The sequence below is a fragment of the Pristiophorus japonicus genome, chromosome 8 (assembly GCF_044704955.1).
Source record: "Pristiophorus japonicus isolate sPriJap1 chromosome 8, sPriJap1.hap1, whole genome shotgun sequence".
Lineage (NCBI taxonomy): Eukaryota > Metazoa > Chordata > Chondrichthyes > Pristiophoridae > Pristiophorus > Pristiophorus japonicus.
Genome location: NC_091984.1, coordinates 226,897,710 through 226,919,431, shown reverse-complemented (window position 1 = coordinate 226,919,431; position 21,722 = coordinate 226,897,710). Strand labels below are relative to the sequence as shown.

Genomic DNA, 21,722 nt, shown 5'->3' with positions numbered 1-21,722 from the left:
CACATTACAATAGTGACTACACTCCAAAAGTACTTTAAGACAACCAGAGGTATTTCTTTATTAGAGAGGCAGCATTTAACAGATAGCAGCAGTGTTTATATGTGTATATAACCGTTCTCCTTTATTTCCTCGCTTTCTCCAGGTGCAACTATTTCTTTCTTTATGACTCTTCAAAAGTTAAAGAGGAGGGTGATCCAACAAGAGCTGGGATCTATTATTTTTTCCCTTCACAGGTGAGACCAGAATTAAAGAGATAGTTTTTTTTTCTGTTTTTTTGGGGGGTGTAGGGGAGACCCATGATTCTGGTGTCAATATAGTCATCACTTCACTTACAAGTGAAATTAATGTATGTTTTGACATCATCATGTTACTGAATTGTGCATCTGTTTTAACAAAAACTGTCCCAGACACTTTCTGATTTTACACTGGATGACTAATGTGACTGTCTATAAAGAATTTATATAGCGCCTTTCATGACCTCAGGGTGACCCAAAGCGCTTTACAGCCAATGAAGTACTTTTTTTTGGAGTGTCGTCACTGTTGTAATATAGGAAATGCGGCAGCCACTTTGCGCACAGCAAGCTCCCACAAACATCATCATCGACAGTCCCACGCATCGAGGATGACTTGCTTCCACGCCAAAAAGGGATGAGTTCACAGGTGTTTCAATGAAGGACCTAATATTCCAGGTCCCGAACTGCATCATGAAGGATGGAAGATGCCTGTGCGTAGATTTTTTTTTAACATGGGGTGACTATTGCACACCAGCCAACACACAGGCTTGACAGAGCTAGGTCTTGGTCCAGTGGCAAGGATTACCCAAGACGACTGGAGACCAGCTCTGCTGCACGAACCTAGTGCGCACACATATCGCAGTGTGGGCCGGCCCGTGCTGCCCCTTGGGCCCTGATCACGTCGCTCCACGATCACTCGCCGCTCCTGCGCCCCAACCTTGCTCCACTCAGCGACCTGGGCTTCGGTGACGACCAATCCAGTCGCCCTCTTCACAGCCGTGGCTCTCCAGCACATAATGTACCTTGAAGTGGTATGCTCCTTTATAAACCCCGATCTGCTGATGGTCCTTGCAGCTCGGGGCCCCACGCAAACAGCAATGTAATAATGACCCGACAATCTGTTTTGGTGATGTTGGTTGAGGGATAAATATTTGTCTAAGACACCAGGGATAAATCCCCTGCTCTTCTTTGACATTGAATGTTTTACATCCATCTGAGAGGGCAGACGGAGCCTCGGTTTAATGTCTCATCCGAATGACAGATAGATGTTGCTCTTTCCCGAGGCAGTTACTGGATAGCAGTTAGGAGTGAGAACTTTGCTGTAAAGATTTTTTTTTTTAAGTGTCTCCCCAACTCTCCTGACGGTGCTGGATCATGCTGAGGTACAGTTCCGCATGTGATGGCACGCTCGGGTTATTATTGTGTATCCATGGACCTCGACAGCGTGTTTTGGCAGGGCAGCAGGCACGTGAGGGACGTGGCTTCGTGGCTGAAACCAATCTTGTCCTCATCCAGTGTTCACAGGCGCTGATTTATTTATTTTCTTTGCTCTTAACCCAATGCAGTCAATCATGATGCCCCAATTGCCCTGCTAACTGAGATCATCTAACCCAGCATACAGTGAAGATTGAGCCAGGGACCTTTCTGGTTTGTGCGTGTGTATGATTCAGCTGCTCGCTGCAAAAACTCGGCAGAGCTGGAGGTTCTCTTTCGTTTAAAACATTTAAAAATTATATGTTTTGTTTTTGCCTCCAATTTTCTTCCCTCTTCTCCACAAGATGCTGTCGCATGCTGGAGTATGGTTTCAAGCAATGTTCCCTGCAATTTATTTTTGGGCGGGGCGGCACATTCAAAATTCCGCGCATGCGCATTTTTTTTCAATTTAAAAACGGTCTCGCATGCACCGGCTCCGTGGGACCTCTAGAGCGCTGCGCAACCGCGCAGCTTAAAGGGAATATTGGTTCCAAGGGGGTCTCGTATTTTGTCCAAGTGACCATTTTTCATGTGTGAGCCTAGGTTGTGAGCATTGGCAAAATTGTTGAACGAGAGGAGACTATTCCAGCCGAGTCGGTCATTGCTCAACGTCTGCACGTGGGTGCTTTTAAAGCCTGATAACAGGATTCACAATGTCAGTTGATTCCCCTGGGTTATTGGGGCCAATCCTATCACTCACTCCCAACAGCCACCCCAGCTGGAATCAGCTAAGACAGTACAGACTGGGAACTGACCTGGCCTGTGTGGCTCAGGTTTGTACTGCCCTTGCCAACTCAGATATTTGGGGCTACTTGCCTTTGAATCTCAGTTTTAAAAAGACTTTCCATTCTCGAGAGTAAAAGAGAAGCCCTCTTTAAAAAGTTTTCTTTCCACTTGCCTGCTTTTTGGCTCTCCGTCTTTTTTTTTTTACCGATTCTCAAAGACTTTTAAGGTAATTGGCAAAAGAACCAAAGGCGATGTAAGAAAAAACTTTTTTACACAGCCAGTGGTTAAGGTCTAGAATGGACGGCCTGAAAGGGTGGTGGAGGCAGACGCGATCTTATCTTTCAAAAGGGAGTTGGATAAGTGTCTGAAGGAAAAAAATGTGAAGGGCTACGGGGAAAGGGCGGGGGAATGGGACTAGCTGGGAGTCTGCACGGGCCGAATGGCCGTCTTCCATGCTGTAACCATTCTATGACGTTATCACCTTCTCTTGAGCAGACCATCGTTGACCAGCAGGAATTGCTGTGCGGGCAGATTGCCGGCGTGGTTTGCTGCATCACTGAGATTTCGGGAACGCCACCCAAGCTAATCCGTTTGCGAAAGCTGAAGTTTGCTATCCAGGTGGATGGGGAATACCTTTGGGTATGTATGAAATAAGTGTCTTAACATCAAAAAAGCACGGGCCTGGTAATGCAGACAATATAGATTTCCACCCCCTATTGACAATAACTACTTAAAAATATATATTTTTTTCTCTCTGGTCTGTTGTAGGCTCTTGGATGTGCCATAGAAGTCCCTGATGTGAGCTGTAAGCGATTTCTGGATCAACTTATAGGTGTCTTTACATTTTACAATGGATCCAATAAGCATATATACCAGGTAGTGCTTTGCATTTGTATTGTATCATAAATGTGTGTAGCGGAAGCTGTATTTGGGATTGCAATACAAAACCCCATTCACACTTGCATTGCTGTACTGCTGATGATGGCGGCACAGTGTATCACTCGCCTGTAATTCTCTGACAAAGGCTAGCGGTGGCTGCCTGCTCTTTTTTTCTTTCTGCGGCCTTGGGTGGCTTGAGTGCTTAACTACCTGTGCAGGCCAGCAATGCAATTGGGAAGGTCATCTAGAAATATCATCTTTTAGTTTGACTGGACTATATGTTTGTTTCTTATATTAGTATTGCCCTTCAACAACAACAACTTGCATTTATATAGCCTCTTTAACATCCTAAGACACTTCCCAGGAGAGTTATAAAACAAAATTTGACATCAGGCCACATAAGGAGATTTTGGAGCAGATGACCAAAAGCTTGGTCAAAGAGATAGGTTTTAAGGAGTGTCATAAAGGAGGAAAGAGAGGTTTAAGGAGGGAATTCCAGAACTTGGGGCCTAGGCAACAGAAGACATGGTCGCCAACGGTGGAGTGATTAAAATTCGGGATGCTCAAGAAGCTGGAATTAGAGGAGCGCAGAGAACTCTGAGGGTTGTGGGGCTGGAGGAGATTAGAGGTAGGGAGGGGCGAGACCATGGAGAGATTTGAAAACTAGGATGAGAATTTTAAAATCGAGGTGTTGCTCAACCGGGAGCCAATGCAGGTCAGTGAGCACAGAGGTGATGGGTGAACGGGACTTGGTGCGAGTTAGGACACGGGCAGCAGAGTTTTGGACGACCTCAAGTTTACAGAGGGTCGAACATGGGAGGCCGGCCAGGAGTGCGTTGGAATAGTCAAGTATAGAGGAGCACTTGTGCTGATGACACTGTGGCAATTCCATATCGCTATTATTGATCCAATCAAAGCATTGTCAAGGTCACAGCCAGTAAAGGCAAGTTGTGATTGCAACTTGCGGACAGCTGTTATTCAATTGCCATCTGTATATTTACAATCTGTTCAAATTCTATGCTGGCCAGAATCCAGAAAATTATCCAACAAAGACAAACAGAATCATAGTATTACTCACAACCCATTGGGATTTATAATAATCAGTTCAGAATGAAAGTAAACTGTGACCAGGAACTCTGTAATCTAAATTTTCTTGGCACCGATGGGGCAAGTTTGTAACAGCAGGTCGCAAAATCCTCCGGCAGAAAATTGCCTCTTGTATTTGTGCGCATCAAAGAAAAGGCTATCAGTGCTGTGGAACCTAACGGTGAACATTTCCAGCTTTGGCATAGTGGTCCCAAGTGCAGAATAAAGTCCCCTCGACAAGCTCAGAAATGCATTTCTTGCTGCAGCAGTATATATTTCAGCCACCGAAATGGTCTTTGCATGAGATTGCAATTTACGGGCAATTTTTGCCCTGTGGACCAGCACAAATGAGAATTAGGTTGAGACTGCATTACGTGTCGGATCATCGAATTACGGCTTTCATCCTGTTGATCATCGGGGCCAGATTCAGTTGGAGCAGCACTTGATTTCCAGAATCTCGCGGTTTTCTGTTTTACTTCTCCTGGTTTCCCTTGCCAGGTGCGGGAACAAGAGGAGCTGGCCCTTCAGTGGGATCTGTACACGGAACACATTCAGCAAAACAGCTGTGACCTGCACCAGACTTTCAACTCCTTGTGGAACCTGGACAGGACCGAAGTATATGTAATCCAGGGATACTCTCTGCTCTCTATTCTTTGTTAACAACAACAACAGCTTTTATTTATATAGCGCCTTTAACATAGTAAAACATGCCAAGGCACGTCACAGCAATGTTATAAGACAAAACAAATAAATTTGACACCGAGCCACATTAAGAAGAAATTACAACAGATGACCAGATGCTTGGTCAAAGAGGTAGGTTTTAAGGAGCGTCTTAAAGGAGGAAAGAGAGGTAGAGAGGTTTAGGCAGTGAATTCCAGAGCTAAGGGCCCAGGCAGCTGAGGGCACGGCCACCAATGGTTGAGCAGTTATAATCAGGGATGCTCAAGAGGGCAGAATTTGATGAACGCAGACATCTCGTGGGGTTGTGAGGCTGCAAGAGATTACAGAGATAGGAAGGGGTGAGGCTTTGGAGGGATTTGTAAACAAGGATGAGAATTTTAAAATCGAGGCGTTGCTAATGTAGCCAATGTAGGTCAGTGAGCATAGGGATGATGGGTGATCAGGACTTGGTACGAGTTAGGACACGGGCTGCCGAGTTTTGGATGACCTCCAGTTTAAGTAGGGTAGAATGTGGGAGGCCAGCCAGGAGTGTGTTGGAAAAGTCAAGTCTATCGGTAAAGGCATGGATGAGGGTTTCAGCTGCAGATGAGCTGAGGCAGGGGCAGAAGCAGGCAATGTTACGGAGGTGAAAATGTTAGTTATATCAGAGGTTGATTATTAGCCATGATCTTATTGAATGGCGGAGCAAGTTCGAGGGGTCCAATGGCCTAATCCTGCTCCTATTATGTTTGTATCTCAATGGTTAAAACAGGAATAAATAGCAAAGCAATCATCAGTTTATTCATCGGAATAGTTGGTTTGAAAATGGAAGTTAATTTGTAAGCCATAGAATCATAAATGATACAGCACAGAAGGAGGCTATTCGGCCCATCGTGCCTGTGCTGAAAGAGCTATCCAATTAGCCCTACTCTCCCTGCTCTTTCTCCCCCACCCCCCGTAGCCCTGAAATATTTTCCCTTCAAGTATCTATCCAATTCCCTTTTGAAAGTTACTACTGAATCTGCTTCCACCGCCCTTTCAGGCAGTGCATCCCAGATCATAACAACTTGAATAGATTTTTTTTCATCAAACCTGGTAAACTACTGCTCCTGGGAAAGTAAGACTTACATTTATCATATCTGAAAAATGTCCCAAATTGCTTCATGTACAGAATGTTAATTTTAAGAGCACTGACTGTTGTTATGTGGGCAAATTCAACAGCCATTTTACATGAAATAAGATCCTGCAACAGCCGTGAGATGAATGAACAGAGATGATTAGGTAGTCCTGATTTAGGGAACCTGAGCTGAGCTGCAAACACTTTCATTCGAATGCCTGTGTCGCATTATTCTTCATCATCATCATCATCATAGTCAGTCCCTCGAAACGAGGATGACTTGCTTCCACGCCGAAAAGGGATGAGTTCACAGGTATTTAAATGAAGGACCTAATATTCTGGATCCTGAACTACATCTTAAAGGGTGGATGATGCCTGTGCGTGGATTTTTTTAACATGGGGTGGCCGTTGCACACCAGCCACCACACGGGCTCGACAGAGCTAGGTCTTGGTCCAGTGGCAAGGATTACCCAAGACGACTGGAGATCAGCTCTGCTGCACAGACCTAGTGCACACACACATATCGCACAATGTGGGCTGGCCCGTGCTGCCCCTAGGCTCTCGCCTCTTCTGGGCCCTGAACTCTCGCCTCTCCTGCGCTCCGATCACATCCCTCTACGAACTCTTGTTGCTCCTTCATCCTGACCTCGCCACTCCTGCTGTACCTGCCCACACTGCAGTCAGCCATCGCCCTCCTGCAGCAGCACGCGCTGCTCTCTGCAGTAGTATGCCGCCGCACACCACCGCATTATTCCACCAATGCATCAAAAGACGCAGACACCAGATGGCATAGTGCAACTTCTCACCTCTGTACAAAGCTGCCTGTCTTTTGTCAGCCGTGGCTCAGTGGATAGCACTCTTGCCTCCTTGAGTTAGAAGGTTGCAGGTTCAAATCCCACTCCAGGAATTTGAGCACAAAAATTCTAAAGTTGACACTCCAGTGCAGTGCTGAAGGAGCGCTGCCGACTTTCGGATGAGACGTTAAACCGAGGCCCCGTCTGCTCTCTCAAGTGGACGTAAAAGGTCCCATGGCACTATTTCGAAGAAGAGCAGGGGAGTTTTCGTCGGCGTCCTGGCCAATATTTAGCCCTCCATCAACAGAACAAAAAAAACAGATTATCTGGTCATTATCACCTTGCTGTTTGTGGGAGCTTGCTGTGTGCAAATTGGCGTTTCTCACATTGCAACAGTGACTACACTCCAAAAGTTCTTCATTGGCTGTAAAGCGCTTTGTGACGTCTGGTGGTGTGAAAGGCGCTATACAAATACAAATCTTTCTTTATCATTTGTATGATTGTACCTGAAAAAATTCCAAGCAGTGAGACTGAGGTACTACTGCTGTCGTGAGCGCTTTATAATGGGAAGCAATTTGTTTTATTGATTGTACACTGCTAATGCTTTACTCGGCCAAATTCTGCTTGGCTTAGCTATGCGCTGATCTGAAGTTGACTTGTTGCCCTCTCCGGCATTGAACTCGAACGAGGGGGCACAGTCTCAGGATAAAGGGGTCGGCCATTTAAGACAGAGATGAGGAGGAATTTCTTCACTCAAGAGGGTTGTGAATCTTTGGAATTCTCTGCTCCCAAAGGTCTGTGGATGCTCAGTCTCTGAATATATTCAAGACTGAGATAGCTAGATTTTTGGACTCTCTGGGAATAAAGGGATTTGGGGATCGGGCGGGAAGGTGGCGTTGAGGTCGGTGATCAGCCATTTATTGAATGGCGGAGCAGGCTCCAGGGGCCATAGGGCCTGCTGCTGCTCCTAGTTCTTATGTTCTTATGAAGGTTTTCTAACCCAATCCTCTGCTCTCTCTGTCTCCTAACAGGTGGATCCCCTGTTGCTGCTGAAAGCTGCACTCATTTTACAGACCTGTCAGCGTTGCCCAGAGGTCCTGGCTGGTTGCATCCTTTACACAAACCTGTGAGTCTGCGTTGTACGTGGCAAGCCAACAAATATTAATAAATAGTTTTTAGTTTTATACTGCTTGTTTTTTGCGGTAGATCGCTTTAAATTACAGTATTCATTTTTTTTAATACACTTAACTCTGGTTCACCTCTCGCCCTCCAGTGCCCATTGTCTGAAAAATAACTCCAGCTCTTGCCCGCCCCCCCCCAACTCCAGAGGTTTGGTTTTACACAGGATATAGCACAGAAACAGGCCACTCGGCCCAACCAGTCCATGCCGGCGTTTATGCTCCACTCGAGCCTCCTCCTGTCTTTCCTCATCTAAATCCATCAGCGTAACCCTCTATTCCCTTCTCCCTTATATGCTTGTCCAACCTCCCCTTAAATGCATCGATACTATTCGCTTCAACCACTCCCTGTGCTCGGGAGTTCCACATTCTCGCCACTCTCTTGAGTAAAGAAGTTTCTTCTGAATTCTGAATGGTGGCTAAGTGCAGCACTCGGTATGGCAAGGGCTTACCAGGTCCACGCTCAGCTCGCTGATCTCAGTAAGGACAGAGGTGGGAATATCACAATTGGCTTCAGTTCCCTTGGACTAGAGATGGGGAAGGAACAGCCATCCTTTCTTCTTCAACGCTAATCACACGTCTGCAAGTCAGCCTTGTCTGTGATGCCCCCACTGCCAAATAGTCTGTTGAAAATCCAAGTCCAGACTGAAACAAGAAGAAAGGCCACTTTTTGGTAGTGTGTCAGAAGGCTGTTGGTGCTCATGGAACACCAGCATGAGTTAGATGGGAAGGGCAGAATATTGGGAGGTAGGAACCTGCGGCTGGATTTTAGGCTTTTATGTTTTTGGGGCGATAATGGCGGTGGGGCGGGAAAAGTTAGCATCTGGGAATAGTTTTCACTTTAGTAGTTAAGTTTGGGCATCTGGGCCCTGCATTGGGGTGTAGTGCTAAGGGAGGCGTTGTAAATTTTCTTGACGCGAGGATGGGAAACTCCCGAGCTAAAGAGCTGGGCTGTGTGCACCCCGAGGGGGGAGGTGGGGGGGGTAAGCTTTTAAAAAAAAAAAAACCCACAAAAACATTCCCAAAACATTGCCCACGCCACCACAACACAAATCGCTAAAAAAAAAGAATGTAAAGCAAAAACAATCACACTTGCCTTAGGAGTCCATTACCTAGCTCTCCGCTGACGGGATGGTTGGACTGCCCTGATTTCCCAGGCGGTCGTTGCAGGCAGCAGCTCAAACTCGCGTCGGTGTCGCAACCAGGGGCGTTGCACACCCAGCGCAGCCCAACACCGCCACAAAACCGGACACGAGGATCGCTGTGGGGCGCAGAAGACCTCACCGCCGCCAATGCCACCGCTCCAGGGTGAAACCCTGAGCGCAGAAGACCGGAAAATCCAGCCCTTGACGTATTGAAATGGGACAAATTAATCTCTCCAGTACATCAGGGGTGCTTTAATTTAACGTTGGATTTATATACTCTCTGGCCTCATACTGTGTGTTGATGTACACAGCACTATGGTGTAAATTATCTGTTTTACAGAATTGTCAGCACTCAGCTTCCACCTGCAATAACCGCCAAAGTACTGGCTTATCAACCTGGAGTGAACGGTCAGGTGAGTCACTGGATCATTGCTTACGCGGGAATGCTCCGTGAATACTATAAATCGAGAAACATATCCTGTGCAGTGCTGTGATTTACTTGTTCCAAGTTTGCAGATGTTCTGCGAAGAAAAAGCAACTTCCTACTTTGAAAAGTACAAAAGATTTTCCAGTGCTGAAAGGGTTAAGTCATTCCACTACCGGCTTGGGTATGCAATGTTGATTTTTGATTGGGGGCATGTTTTTCTGAGCACTTCCCTGCACAAACTTCAGCCCATCTGTGGCAAACCAAATTTCAGTATAACAAAGGATCCATGGTGCTGGACTTCATCACAATATCATCTAGTTTTATTTCTTATGTTCTCTGTATTACTAATATTTCAGTAAAGTGCACTCTGAAGGCTGGTGCTGCACTGTGATTTTCAAGAAGGTGGCCTTAGAAAAAGAAAGACTTGCATTTATATAGCGCCTTTCACGACCTCAAGCTGCAGGGACGAGGAAGTGGCTGTAGTACAACATATTTGAACATAAAGAAAGAACTTGCATTTATAAATTGCCTTTCATGACCACCGGACATCACAAAGCACTTTATAGCCAATAAAGCACTTTTGAAGTGTAGACATTGTTGTAGTGTAGGAAACACGGCAGCCAAATATGTGCACAGCAAGCTCCCACAAACAGCAATATGATGATCACCAAATCATCCATTTTTAGTGATGTTGATTGAGGGATAAATATTGGCCAGAACACAGGATAACTCCCCTGCTCTTCTTCAAAATAGTGCCATGGGATCTTTTATATCCACCTGAGAGAGCAGATGGGGCCTTGGTTTAACGTCTCATCTGAAAGATGGTACCCCTGACAGCGCAGCACTCCCTCAGTATTGCATCGGTGTCAGCCTTGATTTTTGTGCTCCAGTTCCTGGAGTGGGACTTGAACCCACAACCTTCTGACTGAGAGGCAGGAGTGCCACCCACTGAGACACGGCTGACAGAAGTACAGCGAAGTATCCTTATCAGTGTCTTGCTTTAGTGACCTAAACAGAACCTGTAAGTAGTGGTCTCCTGTAGCTATCGCTCCCTTATTGTTTCTTGTGCACCATTGGGTATTTTCACTCCATGCCATAAAGACGAGGTGCTTCGATATACAGTGTGGATTAGATGTAGCCCTTAGACGTATGACAGCAGCATACTTCTTAAGGAAAATCTCTTTCTTCCCAGTAGCCCTCAATACCAGCACTGGCTATTCATCATTTTAGGTGAATTTTGAAAAGAGTTGATTCTAACATACACCAAGAAAAGCAGTGGTCCCAGTACCGATCCCTGCGGAACACCACTGTATAACTTTCTCCAGTCCGAAAAACAACCGTTTTTGCTTGTATTTGTAATACAAGGTATATACATATTTATACCTCTTCACTTTAGTCTTGGCTTCACTATCTCTTCTGGCCTTAAATTGAACTCCACCATCTCTTAGCCTAAGCTGCCTCCAAGATGCTTTGTTTCCTTTTCTTGTGTCAGACATTTCTTTTTACCTCGATAATTAACCTTCAATAAAGCTCGAATCTGTCCAAGGCTTCATTACTACCAATCCCATATTTGGGGAAGTTCGCAGAGTCATGGACAGGACACAGGAAAAACCTTGCAATTTGTACTCAATATCCTCTCTAATTATCAATCAATTATCTCTCCTCTTCTCTTCCTCCTATTTCCCTCTCTCTCTTCTCCCCTCTCTTTCTCTTGGAAACATAGAAAATAGGTGCAGGAGTAGGCCATTCGGCCCTTCTAGCCTGCACCGCCATTCAATGAGTTCATGGCTGAACATGCAACTTCAGTACCCCATTCCTGCTTTCTCACCATACCCCTTGATCCCCCTAGTAGTAAGGACTTCATCTAACTCCTTTTTGAATATATTTAGTGAATTGGCCTCAACAACTTTCTGTGGTAGAGAATTCCACAGGTTCACCACTCTCTGGGTGAAGAAGTTCCTCCTCATCTCGGTCCTAAATGGCTTACCCCTTATCCTTAGACTGTGACCCCTGGTTCTGGACTTCCCCAACATTGGGAATATTCTTCCTGCATCTAACCTGTCTTAAACCCATCAGAATTTTAAACGTTTCTATGAGGTCCCCTCTCATTCTTCTGAACTCCAGTGAATACAAGCCCAGTTGATCCAGTCTTTCTTGAAAGGTCAGTCCCGCCATCCCGGGAATCAGTCTGGTGAACCTTCGCTGCACTCCCTCAATAGCAAGAATGTCCTTCCTCAGGTTAGGAGACCAAAACTGTACACAATACTCCAGGTGTGGCCTCACCAAGGCCCTGTACAACTGTAGCAACACCTCCCTGCCCCTGTACTCTCATCCCCTCGCTATGAAGACCAACATGCCATTTGCTTTCTTAACCGCCTGCTGTACCTACATGCCAACCTTCAATGACAGATGTACCATGACACCCAGGTCTCATTGCACCTCCCCTTTTCCTAATCTGTCACCAGTCAGATAATAGCCTGTCTCTCTGTTTTTACCACCAAAGTGGATAACCTCACATTTATCCACATTATACTTCATCTGCCATGCATTTGCCCACTCACATAACCTATCCAAGTCACTCTGCAGCCTCATAGCATCCTCCTCGCAGCTCACACTGCCACCTAACTTTGTGTCATCCGCAAATTTGGAGATACTACATTTAATCCCCTCGTCTAAATCATTAATGTACAGTGTAAACAGCTGGGGCCCCAGCACAGAACCTTGCGGTACCCCACTAGTCACCGCCTGCCATTCTGAAAAGTACCTATTTACTCCGACACTTTGCTTCCTGTCTGACAACCAGTTCTCAATCCATGTCAGCACACTACCCCCAATCCCATGTGCTTTAACTTTGCACATTAATCTCTTGTGTGGGACCTTGTCGAAAGCCTTCTGAAAGTCCAAATATACCACATCAACTGGTTCTCCCTTGTCCATTCTACTGGAAACATCCTCAAAAAATTCTAGAAGATTTGTCGAGCATGATTTCCCTTTCACAAATCCAAGCTGACTTGGACCTATCATGTCACCTCTTTCCAAATGCGCTGCTATGACATCCTGAATAATTGATTCCATCATCTTACCCACTACCGATGTCAGGCTTATAATTCCCTGTTTTCTCTCCCTCCTTTTTTAAAAAGTGGGGTTACATTGGCTACCCTTCACTCGATAGGAACTGATCCAGAGTCAAAGGAATGTTGGAAAATGACCGTCAATGCATCCGCTATTTCCAAGGCCACCTCCTTAAGTACTCTGGGATGCAGTCCATCAGGCCCTGGGGATTTATCGGCCTTCAATCCCATTAATTTCCCCAATACAATTTCCTGACTAATAAGGATTTCCCTCAGTTCCTCCTCCTTACTAGATCCTCTGACCCCTCTTATATCCAGAACGTTGTTAGTGTCCTCCTTAGTGAATACCGAACCAAAGTACTTGTTCAATTGGTTCGCCATTTCTTTGTTCCCCGTTATGACTTCCCCTGATTCTGACTGCAGGGGACCTACGTTTGTCTTTAGTAACCTTTTTCTCTTTACATATCTATAGAAACTTTTGCAATCCGTCTTAATGTTCCCTGCAAGCTTCTTCTCGTACTCCATTTTCCCTGCCCTAATCAAACCCTTTGTCCTCCTCTGCTGAGTTCTAAATTTCTCCCAGTCTCCGGGTTCACTGCTATTTCTGGCCAATTTGTATGCCACTTCCTTGGCTTTAATACTATGCCTGATTTCCCTTGATAGCCACGGTTGATCCACCTTCCCTTTTTTATTTTTACGACAGACAGGAATGTACAATTGTTGTAGTTCATCCATGCGGTCTCTAAATGTCTGCCATTGCCCATCCAGAGTCAACCCCTTAAGTATCATTCGCCAATCAATCCTAGTTAATTCACGCCTCATACCTTCAAAGTTACCCTTTTTTAAGTTCTGGACCATGGTCTCTGAATCAACTGTTTCATTCTCCATCCTAATGCAGAATTCCACCTTATTATGGTCACTCTTCCCCAAGGGGCCTTGCACAACGAGATTGCTAATTAATCCTCTCTCATTACACAACACCCAGTCTAAGATGGCCTCCCCCCTAGATAGTTCCTCGACATATTGGTCTAGAAAACCATCCCTTATGCACTCCAGGAAATCCTCCTCCACCGTATTGCTTCCAGTTTGGTTAGCCCAATCTATGTGCATATTAAAGTCACCCATTATAACTGCTGCACCCTTATTGCATGCACCCCTAATTTCCTGTTTGATGCCCTCCCCAACATTACTACTACTGTTTGGAGGTCTGTACACAACTCCCACTAACTCTTCTCTTTCCCCCTTCCCCCCTCTCTTTCTCTTCTCCCCCTTCTCTCTCTCTCTCTCTTCTCTCTCTCTCTCTTCTCCCTCTCTCTCTTCTCCCCCCCTCTCTCTCTCCCCCCCTCTCACTTTCTCTCTCTCTTCTCTCCCCCTCTCTCTCTCTCTCCTCTTCCCCCTCTCGCTCTCTTTTCTCCCCTCCCTCTCTTTTCTCCCCCCTCTCTCTCACTTCTCTCCCCCTCTCTCTTTCTTTCTCTTCTCTCCATCTCTCTCTCTCTTTTCTCCCCCCCCTCTCTCTTTTCTCCCCCCTCTCTCTTCTCTCCCCCTCTCTCTTTCTCTCTCTCTTCTCTCTCCTATCTTTTTCCTCTCTCTCTTTTTAATATCTCTCTATTTTAAGGACTATACCATGATTAATGCTCCTGTGAACTTGTGTCTTCTAAACTCCAAGTATGCGGCCCTACAAAGCATTTGATTGCCTTGCACTTCCACTGTTGAAATTAAGACTGATCGCATTGTCTCCTACTCTAATTCATTCTTTCCCATGACCTTAAGCCTGTAGAAGTCCATACCTCCGTCAATCTTCCTTGCCTCTTTATATCTATTGTCTTTTATTTCACAAGCTTGGCTTCTGTTAATTGCTTTTTCCAGAGTACTCTCCTTTTTAACCATGGTGGTGTCCTGCACTTTGGGCCTTGGCCCATTCACTCGGGTTTCTCTATAATGTAAAGTTGGTATTGATGTCAGCACGGTGACTGCTGTATGTGAAATGCATATCTGATATATTCAGACCTTTTTTTTACTGCCGAATATTGCAGTCTAGCAAAATATATTCAATATTGTTTCATATTTTCCCTTTTTTTGTCTGGATACATCACCAGTATATGAGCTGTCTCTGGTAGTGTGATGTAGAATGTTTGTAAGTTGATAACGAGGTTTAATGGAGTTACTTCACTGCTTTTTCTTTCAGAATCTGACTGGAAGGACAGGTAAGATTTATTTTATTTCTTGCCATATTCTTTCCCAGTGTGAGTATGCTCACAGGTTGGTAGAGCTGTTGAGTTGGGAGTGGCTTAGCCAGTCATGTGATGTTCACAAGACTCAATAAAACCCCAGCCAGTTGGGTTCGGGGGATCCACGATGAGGCAGGTGGTTGTGAGCCTGGTGGATGAACTGATAATGTGTAGTGTGATTGTTAAACATTTGCTAATAAACCAACTAGTTCTTAATAGCGATGTGTTGCTATGAATTTTTAAGCAAAGAAGCCATGAAGCAAATACATTACTCAGAGTGGAAATACATACACTCCCCAGTTTTCTTCCCTTTTAAATGTGCTACCTTGTGGGACACAGGTTCACAGGAGTTGCCTGCCTTCCAATATCTCACCCAAGGGTTTATTCTTTACGTGTGAGCTTAGACAGTGAGTGTCGGAAGGCTAACCAACCGTGGGTTGCCTAATGTTGCCCTAATTTCTACTGGCTTTAAAAATAATAGTTGCAAAAACAGCTTGTTTCCATTGTGCAAGCATTCACCACACTTGGTCATTACTTCTCGATTCCAACATAAAGTTGCCATTTTATCCTGTATCTCCTTATCACCAACGTACTTGCAGTTCTCTATAACGCTTCCTCAACTTTCTCACATGCCAGACCACAGGTTCATTTGGGGTGAGGAGGAGAACTGGATGACTCAGTGAGTTAACATGCTGCTCTTTCATCTCTGGGAGCTGAAGTCAGATGCCACCCAGACTGATGGGTTTAGCACCTCCCCTTTCACTAGCTGTCGGAATCCTAGATGGATAGGGAGCCTCAACCCAATCGTAGAGGGTGTAGCACAAACATCCCATAATTCTGCATAGTTTGGTAGTTTGGCCGGCGATTATGTAAAACTTTGAAAATAGATAGACAGTATAAAGATTTTTCAGCCACCCTTGCTCCTGCCTTGAAGCCATTGACTCTAGTACATCGCCTAAGTATCCATTCTTCTTTTGTGAACTGCAACAGCGAATATTGGGTAGAGGTTGATTTTCTCCTTGTCCTGTGCCCACATACTTCCAGCATGGAAATCCTAGCCAATTTTCAATAGCCGATTCTGATTCCATATGCATGCAGCTAAACCCAGGCTGACTTTTTATTCACCCTCCCCTAACCCAACAGGGCTAACTTCCATTTAAGTGCCGCTGGCTAAAATCAGCTAATTCAGCAAGGACCAGAAATCAAACCTCGGACCTTCCTAGCTGTTGTGGCTCAAGTACTCGCTGCCGTAGCCTACCTAAGCTATTGAGGGAGCTATAATGAACAGTGGAACAGTGTATTTAAAACTATACCTATACCCCTCTCTCTCTCTCTCTCTCTCTCATTTATTTATTTATTTATTTATTTATTTATATATATTGGGATAATTCTAAAGCAGCAAAAATATCAAAGGTCTAATCAAGCACAGTCTATGTGTACTTCAAATTTAAAATAAAATATTGCCATTAAGTCTGTCTGCTCTGTAATCGTGATGGTATTTGCAGCTGGACGCTAAGTCAACTACCAGCACCTAAAAATTTATAAACTTGGAAGATTTGGTTAGTTCTAAAGTATGGCCGCTGAATGGAGACCTTCTTCATATTTGCACGAGTCAGCCCTGGCCAACAGCAGCGCTCCTCTTGGACCGAAGTGGAATGGCATTGGCCTCTTCTCCAAAGCCGTCTTTGGTGACGATTGTCCAATAATCTTGGGTGCCTGCAGGGGCTTGGAGGGAGCGATGGGTATTGGAAGGGGAAGCATGGGTTGGAAATTATTGGGACCTTACTGTGCGCACAATGTCTGTCATGTTTCCCTACATTATAACCGTGACTACACTTCAAAAATACTTCCTTAGCTGTGAAATGCTTTGGGATGTGCTGAGGTTGTGAAAGTTGCTATATATAGGTTATGCAAACGTCTTTAATTTTCCTTGTTTTTCTTTCTTTTAAGTTGTGGCAAGGAACAGATTCTTCATTCAAAATTTTAAAAAGAAGGAAAGTCTTTATATAACCTGTCAGGACGTCCCAAAGCGCTTTATAGGCAATTAAGTACTTTTTTGGAGTGTAGTCACTGTTTTAATGTAGGAAACGCGGCTGTTACTTTGCACACAGCAAGCTCGCACAAACAGCAATGTGATAATGACCAGATAATCTGTTTTAATGGTGTTGATTGAGGGATAAATCTTGGATAGGACACCGGGGATAACTCTCCTGCTCTTCTTCAAAATAATGCCACGGGATCTTTTACTTCCACATGAGAGTTTGAAACTTTGAATATATACTTGCAGAATAAATGCATATGAAGGACTAGGAAGTGCAGACTAAATAAATCTTCTCATGTTCACAAGACCGTGTGAAGTGAAATCAGAAAAACAAGTTCTACAAAGACTATAGCAAGGCATGTGAGAAAAACCAGAGAAAAATTCAGGAACCTCCCAAAAAAAAAGTCAAAGGGGCAGTGCGGGCAATAAAAAAGAGAACTAGAATTGAACACAGCTGTAGCGGCAAAATAAGAAGTCTTTTGAGATTATAACAGCAAGAGAATATTCAAAGGATGAAAATGTGGTTGAAACTGAAGATGAACTAAAAATGCTCAGTTGAACAGCAGCCAATTTGCCCACCTCAAGATTCCATAAGCCGTGAATGAATAATCAGCTAATCTGGAACAATGAACTAGTTGAGCCAGATGGCTTCTCTCTTCTGTGCTCTGCAAATTTGTCTTCAACTCGTTCCCTTCTCCCTTCGCTCTGCTTTTAATTGATTTGTTCCAATGTTTCTTGCATCGTTTGCACAACCCATGATGTAGGTCACTTGTTCTCGTATCTACACACTCTTCCCTTGGAGGGGAAGGAGTCTCAGGCTGATTAACAGTCTGACAGGCCGTAACAACAGCAGCTTGTATTTATACAGTGCCTTTAACGTAGTAAAACATCACGAGGCGCTTCACAGGAGCGTTGTAAGACATCATTATACCAGCTGATACAGTGGTTAGTCATACCGGCGGGGAGGGTTTCATAGACTCCCACAACCTACATTCCCCGGGCAAGTGCATCCCATTGGATGTCAACCCAGAATTCCGAGTCTGAGCATTCGCCGGGATTGTCTGGAGCGGGGTTCGAATCCTGCACCTTCTGACTCCGGCAGGAATACTATCGCTAAACTAAAGGCTCGCTCCAGGGTGAAGAGTAAAGCAACACAATTTTTCCAGTTTAATTTGGAGGTGTAGCCCCTGGAATTTAAGCTTCAATGTCTGACTTTAAAGGCACTGAAACAATCCTCCGCAGACTTAATGATAAAAACAGATTTCGTTTAAAGATGATTTTATAACAATGTAACACTGATATTCCCCAGTTTAAATTGCCCAATCTGCCTTGTTCTGGCACTGGTGGGAATCCATTTTACACAGGTCTCACATTTCATTGCCATAGAATGGATCTTCATGGATCCAGTTACCGTGCAGGGAACTAGTGCCACAGACTTAAAATTTACGAAAAGGGACAGAGAAGCAGGGCAGTGGTTTCGGTATCGTTGGCCCAGGATCCAACTGCTACAAGCTTAAAGGGTCTTGAGTCTAATGAATAACTTTAAAGTCTAAAGAATAACTGCTTAGAGGCCAGACACCAGTGTGCTTCCATGTGACTGAGCCTTTCTGGTGCAGTTATTCTTTAAAGTAACTACTTGGGGATTGTCATGTGACACTGAGTAATGTTCCACTGAATATAATACACTGCTGTCTCCGCTTTTTTATTTGCAGAAGATGCCCCATTACCTCGAGATGTAACGATTTTGACTGTATTTGTTTCTGAAGAAGAATCTGCAGCTCTGCGCCAGTTCCCAGTTGAATGGATGCATGGGTGAGACAGGCTTTTCAGGAGTGGGAGAGGTGGTGATTCGAGCTGGAATACAATTCACTGTGGTACCCTGCCCAAGGGACCATTCGTCTTGATATGTGAGCCCAGATGATAAGTGTCACTAGGCTTTTTGACCAGAGAGTGAACATCACAGCCAACTCCGATACTCTCCTTACTGACGTCCATACAACTACAGTCACTAGATTATAATCACAAGCTGCTTTCTCTTTTCATCTCCCTCCCTATACAAGGAAACTAAGGTCAACTGTGGAGACCCATGAGGGAAGTGTGAATGGATGTTCGATGAGGACATTATTGGACTTGTTAATGACCTCTGTGATAGTATAGTTGTCAACATGGTCAGTGCCCACACCTGAATAATGGCCACTTGGGCATTACTGGAGGGTGAAGGGCACCTAATGAAGGGTTAACTGAGATGGGGAGAAAATGATCGAGGGGAGAAAAATTCTTGTGTTGCTTAACTTTTGGAATTGTAGAAAATCGGTCAACTTGCTGTGAAACTAATGCTGAGAGTTAAAAGTGAAGTAGAATTTGGGACAAAGTTGACTTTGCATTTTTAAAATCATTTCGCAGGTTACCTGAGTCTCCAAAGCCAGATTTGGTTGAGAAGAAGACTACAAAACCACCGCTCTCCAGAACACTGTCAGCCAGTCCTGATCCTGAGACGATGAACGGTGAGTACAGGCACTCTGCGGCCGAGTGTGAAAACTACAGTGAGTTTGAAACCCCATATCCAAATTCCAAAGACAGCAATAGACCAGCAGACTCCATGGATCTTGCCCAGAATGACCAAGAAGAACACTCCGCACAATCTCGTCCAACGGAGGTTGACTACAAGCCGACAGGGAGTGCAAACTCTCACCCACAGAACAAAATCCCATTGTCTTCCCCTAAAAACTCTTCCCCTCCTAGAACCTCTTGCCCTTCACTACAGTTGGACAAGGGGCAGTCGGGCACAGTTTCCAAGGAGGTTGGTGATGTCTACATGGAATTGACAGAAGATGGAAATGATCAGAACATTGAAAGAGTGGAAGGGAATTCTAAAAGCCTCAGTGATCCAATTTTAATTTCCGCGAGTATATACACTACCTCTGATTCCCCGAAAGCTCATCTTGTTCCTGAATCTGAAAGTGATGCTGGTTACGACCAGAAAGACACCAGTGTCAAGGCTCCTTTAACCTATTCTTTTGATGACCAAGCTTTGCCCTCACAACAACATAGGAATTTGCTGCATGGCACGACTCCCACGTCCCGTGGTGCCTCGGGTAGCGACCCGCCTCACTCTTCACTGCCTGGAGAGTATAGAGAAGAGGGTGCAGACATTAAGCAGACTGGGGCGCTAGAGTATGGAAGCGTGGATGAACCCAAAGACCATGGGAATTTGGTGAAACTGAATCTATATGTTCATACAGTGAAAGGGTTGGTAATGTCTCTTCTGGCTGAAGATGGATTTAGAGCTAATCGCAGCGCTATTGAAGATGTTGTAAGTGACTTTTAACCTATGTCTAATGTTAAACACTGAGGCTAGTTTATGAATGGAATAAAAACCGAAAATGCTGGAAATACTCAGCGGGTCAGGCAGCATCATCGACCTGAAACGTTAACAACAACTTGTATTTATATAGCACCTTAACGTAGTGAAACATCCCAAGGCGCTTCACAGCAGTGTTATAAGACCAAAAAAAAATTTTGACACCGAGTCACATAAGAAGAAATTATGGCAGATGACCAAAAGTTTGGTCAAAGAGGTAGGTTTTAAGGAGCGTCTTAAAGGAGGGAAAAGAGATAGAGAGGCGGAGAGGTTTTGGGAGGGAGTTCCAGAGCTTGGGGCCCAGGCAACAGAAGGCATGTCCACCGATGGTTGAGCAATTTATAATCCGGGATGCTCAAGAGGACAGAATTAGGGGGGGTGAGACTGAAGGAGATTGCAGAGATGGGGAGGGTGACCGGAACTTGGTGCGAGTTAGGACACTGGCTGCCGAGTTTTGGTAACTCTGTTTCTCACTCCACAGATGCTGCCTGACCTGCTGAGTATTTCCAGCATTTTCTGTTTTTATTTCAGATTTCCAGCACCCGTAGTATTTTGCTTCTGTGTCAGTCTATGAATGATGTTGCTGCATGTACATTAGATATAGGCGCGATAAGGAGAGGTAGCACCTCCCAGTAAAATCCTGTAACTAATTTTGTTCAACAGATTATCCCTGAATAAGTCCTGGAATGAGTGCTGCCAAAGATGCAGCCCAGTGTTGAGCGTTTTTTAACCTCCTCAATGGGGGCCACCATTATCACTGCATTTCTTCACGTTCCTAATTCCCTCCTACCTTCTCCTGGATGCACTGACTTGTACTTGAGCACGATTCCACAGGCAGCCCTCTGGTGTTTTGCCCAAGTAGCCATTCTTCATATATGAGCCACGGCAGTGATTATAGTGACCCGAGAGAGCAGCACATAAACCTGGTTATATCCTCACCAAATGCCCTCCTTCCAGCAGAAATGATTTGATTGTGATGAGGAAACTCGACTGATTTTGCTCCTTTCCCATCTAGCTTGAGAGCATTGAGCGCAATTGTGGTGCCCATACTGCCATCCTGACTGAGATCAGATAGCTCGCCAGAGATGTAGGATTGAACCTGGGACTTTGTCTGGTTCGGTCATCATCATAGGCAGTCCCTCGGAATCGAGGAAGACTTACTTCCACTCTTAAAAATTAGCCCAGTCCAATACGAGAACCACAGTCCCTGTCACAGGTGGGACAGATAGTCGTTGAGGGTAAGGGTGGGTGGGATAGGTTTGCCGCAATCTCCTTCCGCTACCTGCGCTTGATCTCTGCATGCTCTCGGCGATGAGACTCGAGGTGCTCAGCGCCCTCCCGGATGCACTTCCTTCACTTAGGGCAAACTTTGGCCAGGGTCTCCCAGGTGTCAGTGGGGATGTTGCACTTTATCAGGGATGCTTTGAGGGTGTCCTTATAACGTTTCCGCTGCCCACCTTTGGTTCGTCTGCCCTGAAGGAGTTCTGAGTAGAGCGCTTGCTTTGGGAGTCTCGTGTCTGGC

At 45.1% G+C, this 21,722-nt stretch overlaps 1 protein-coding gene across 6 annotated transcripts in view; it reads left to right on the top strand.

The window, feature by feature from the left end:
* The window catches only part of hps4 (HPS4 biogenesis of lysosomal organelles complex 3 subunit 2), a 43,155-nt gene that overhangs the window by 14,578 nt on the left and 6,855 nt on the right, over positions 1–21,722 (top strand). For 2 of the 6 annotated variants that reach the window (XM_070888028.1, XM_070888033.1), the window contains exons 2-10: positions 143–233; positions 2,709–2,852; positions 2,982–3,089; positions 4,677–4,799; positions 7,781–7,875; positions 9,413–9,485; positions 14,756–14,774; positions 18,552–18,651; positions 19,243–20,152. In XM_070888028.1, coding sequence (XP_070744129.1) covers positions 143–233; positions 2,709–2,852; positions 2,982–3,089; positions 4,677–4,799; positions 7,781–7,875; positions 9,413–9,485; positions 14,756–14,774; positions 18,552–18,651; positions 19,243–20,152 — 1,663 coding nt within the window. The remainder of the gene's footprint in view (positions 1–142; positions 234–2,708; positions 2,853–2,981; positions 3,090–4,676; positions 4,800–7,780; positions 7,876–9,412; positions 9,486–14,755; positions 14,775–18,551; positions 18,652–19,242; positions 20,153–21,722) is intronic. The other 4 variants (XM_070888029.1, XM_070888034.1, XM_070888031.1 and 1 more) reach the window with 4 other exon arrangements.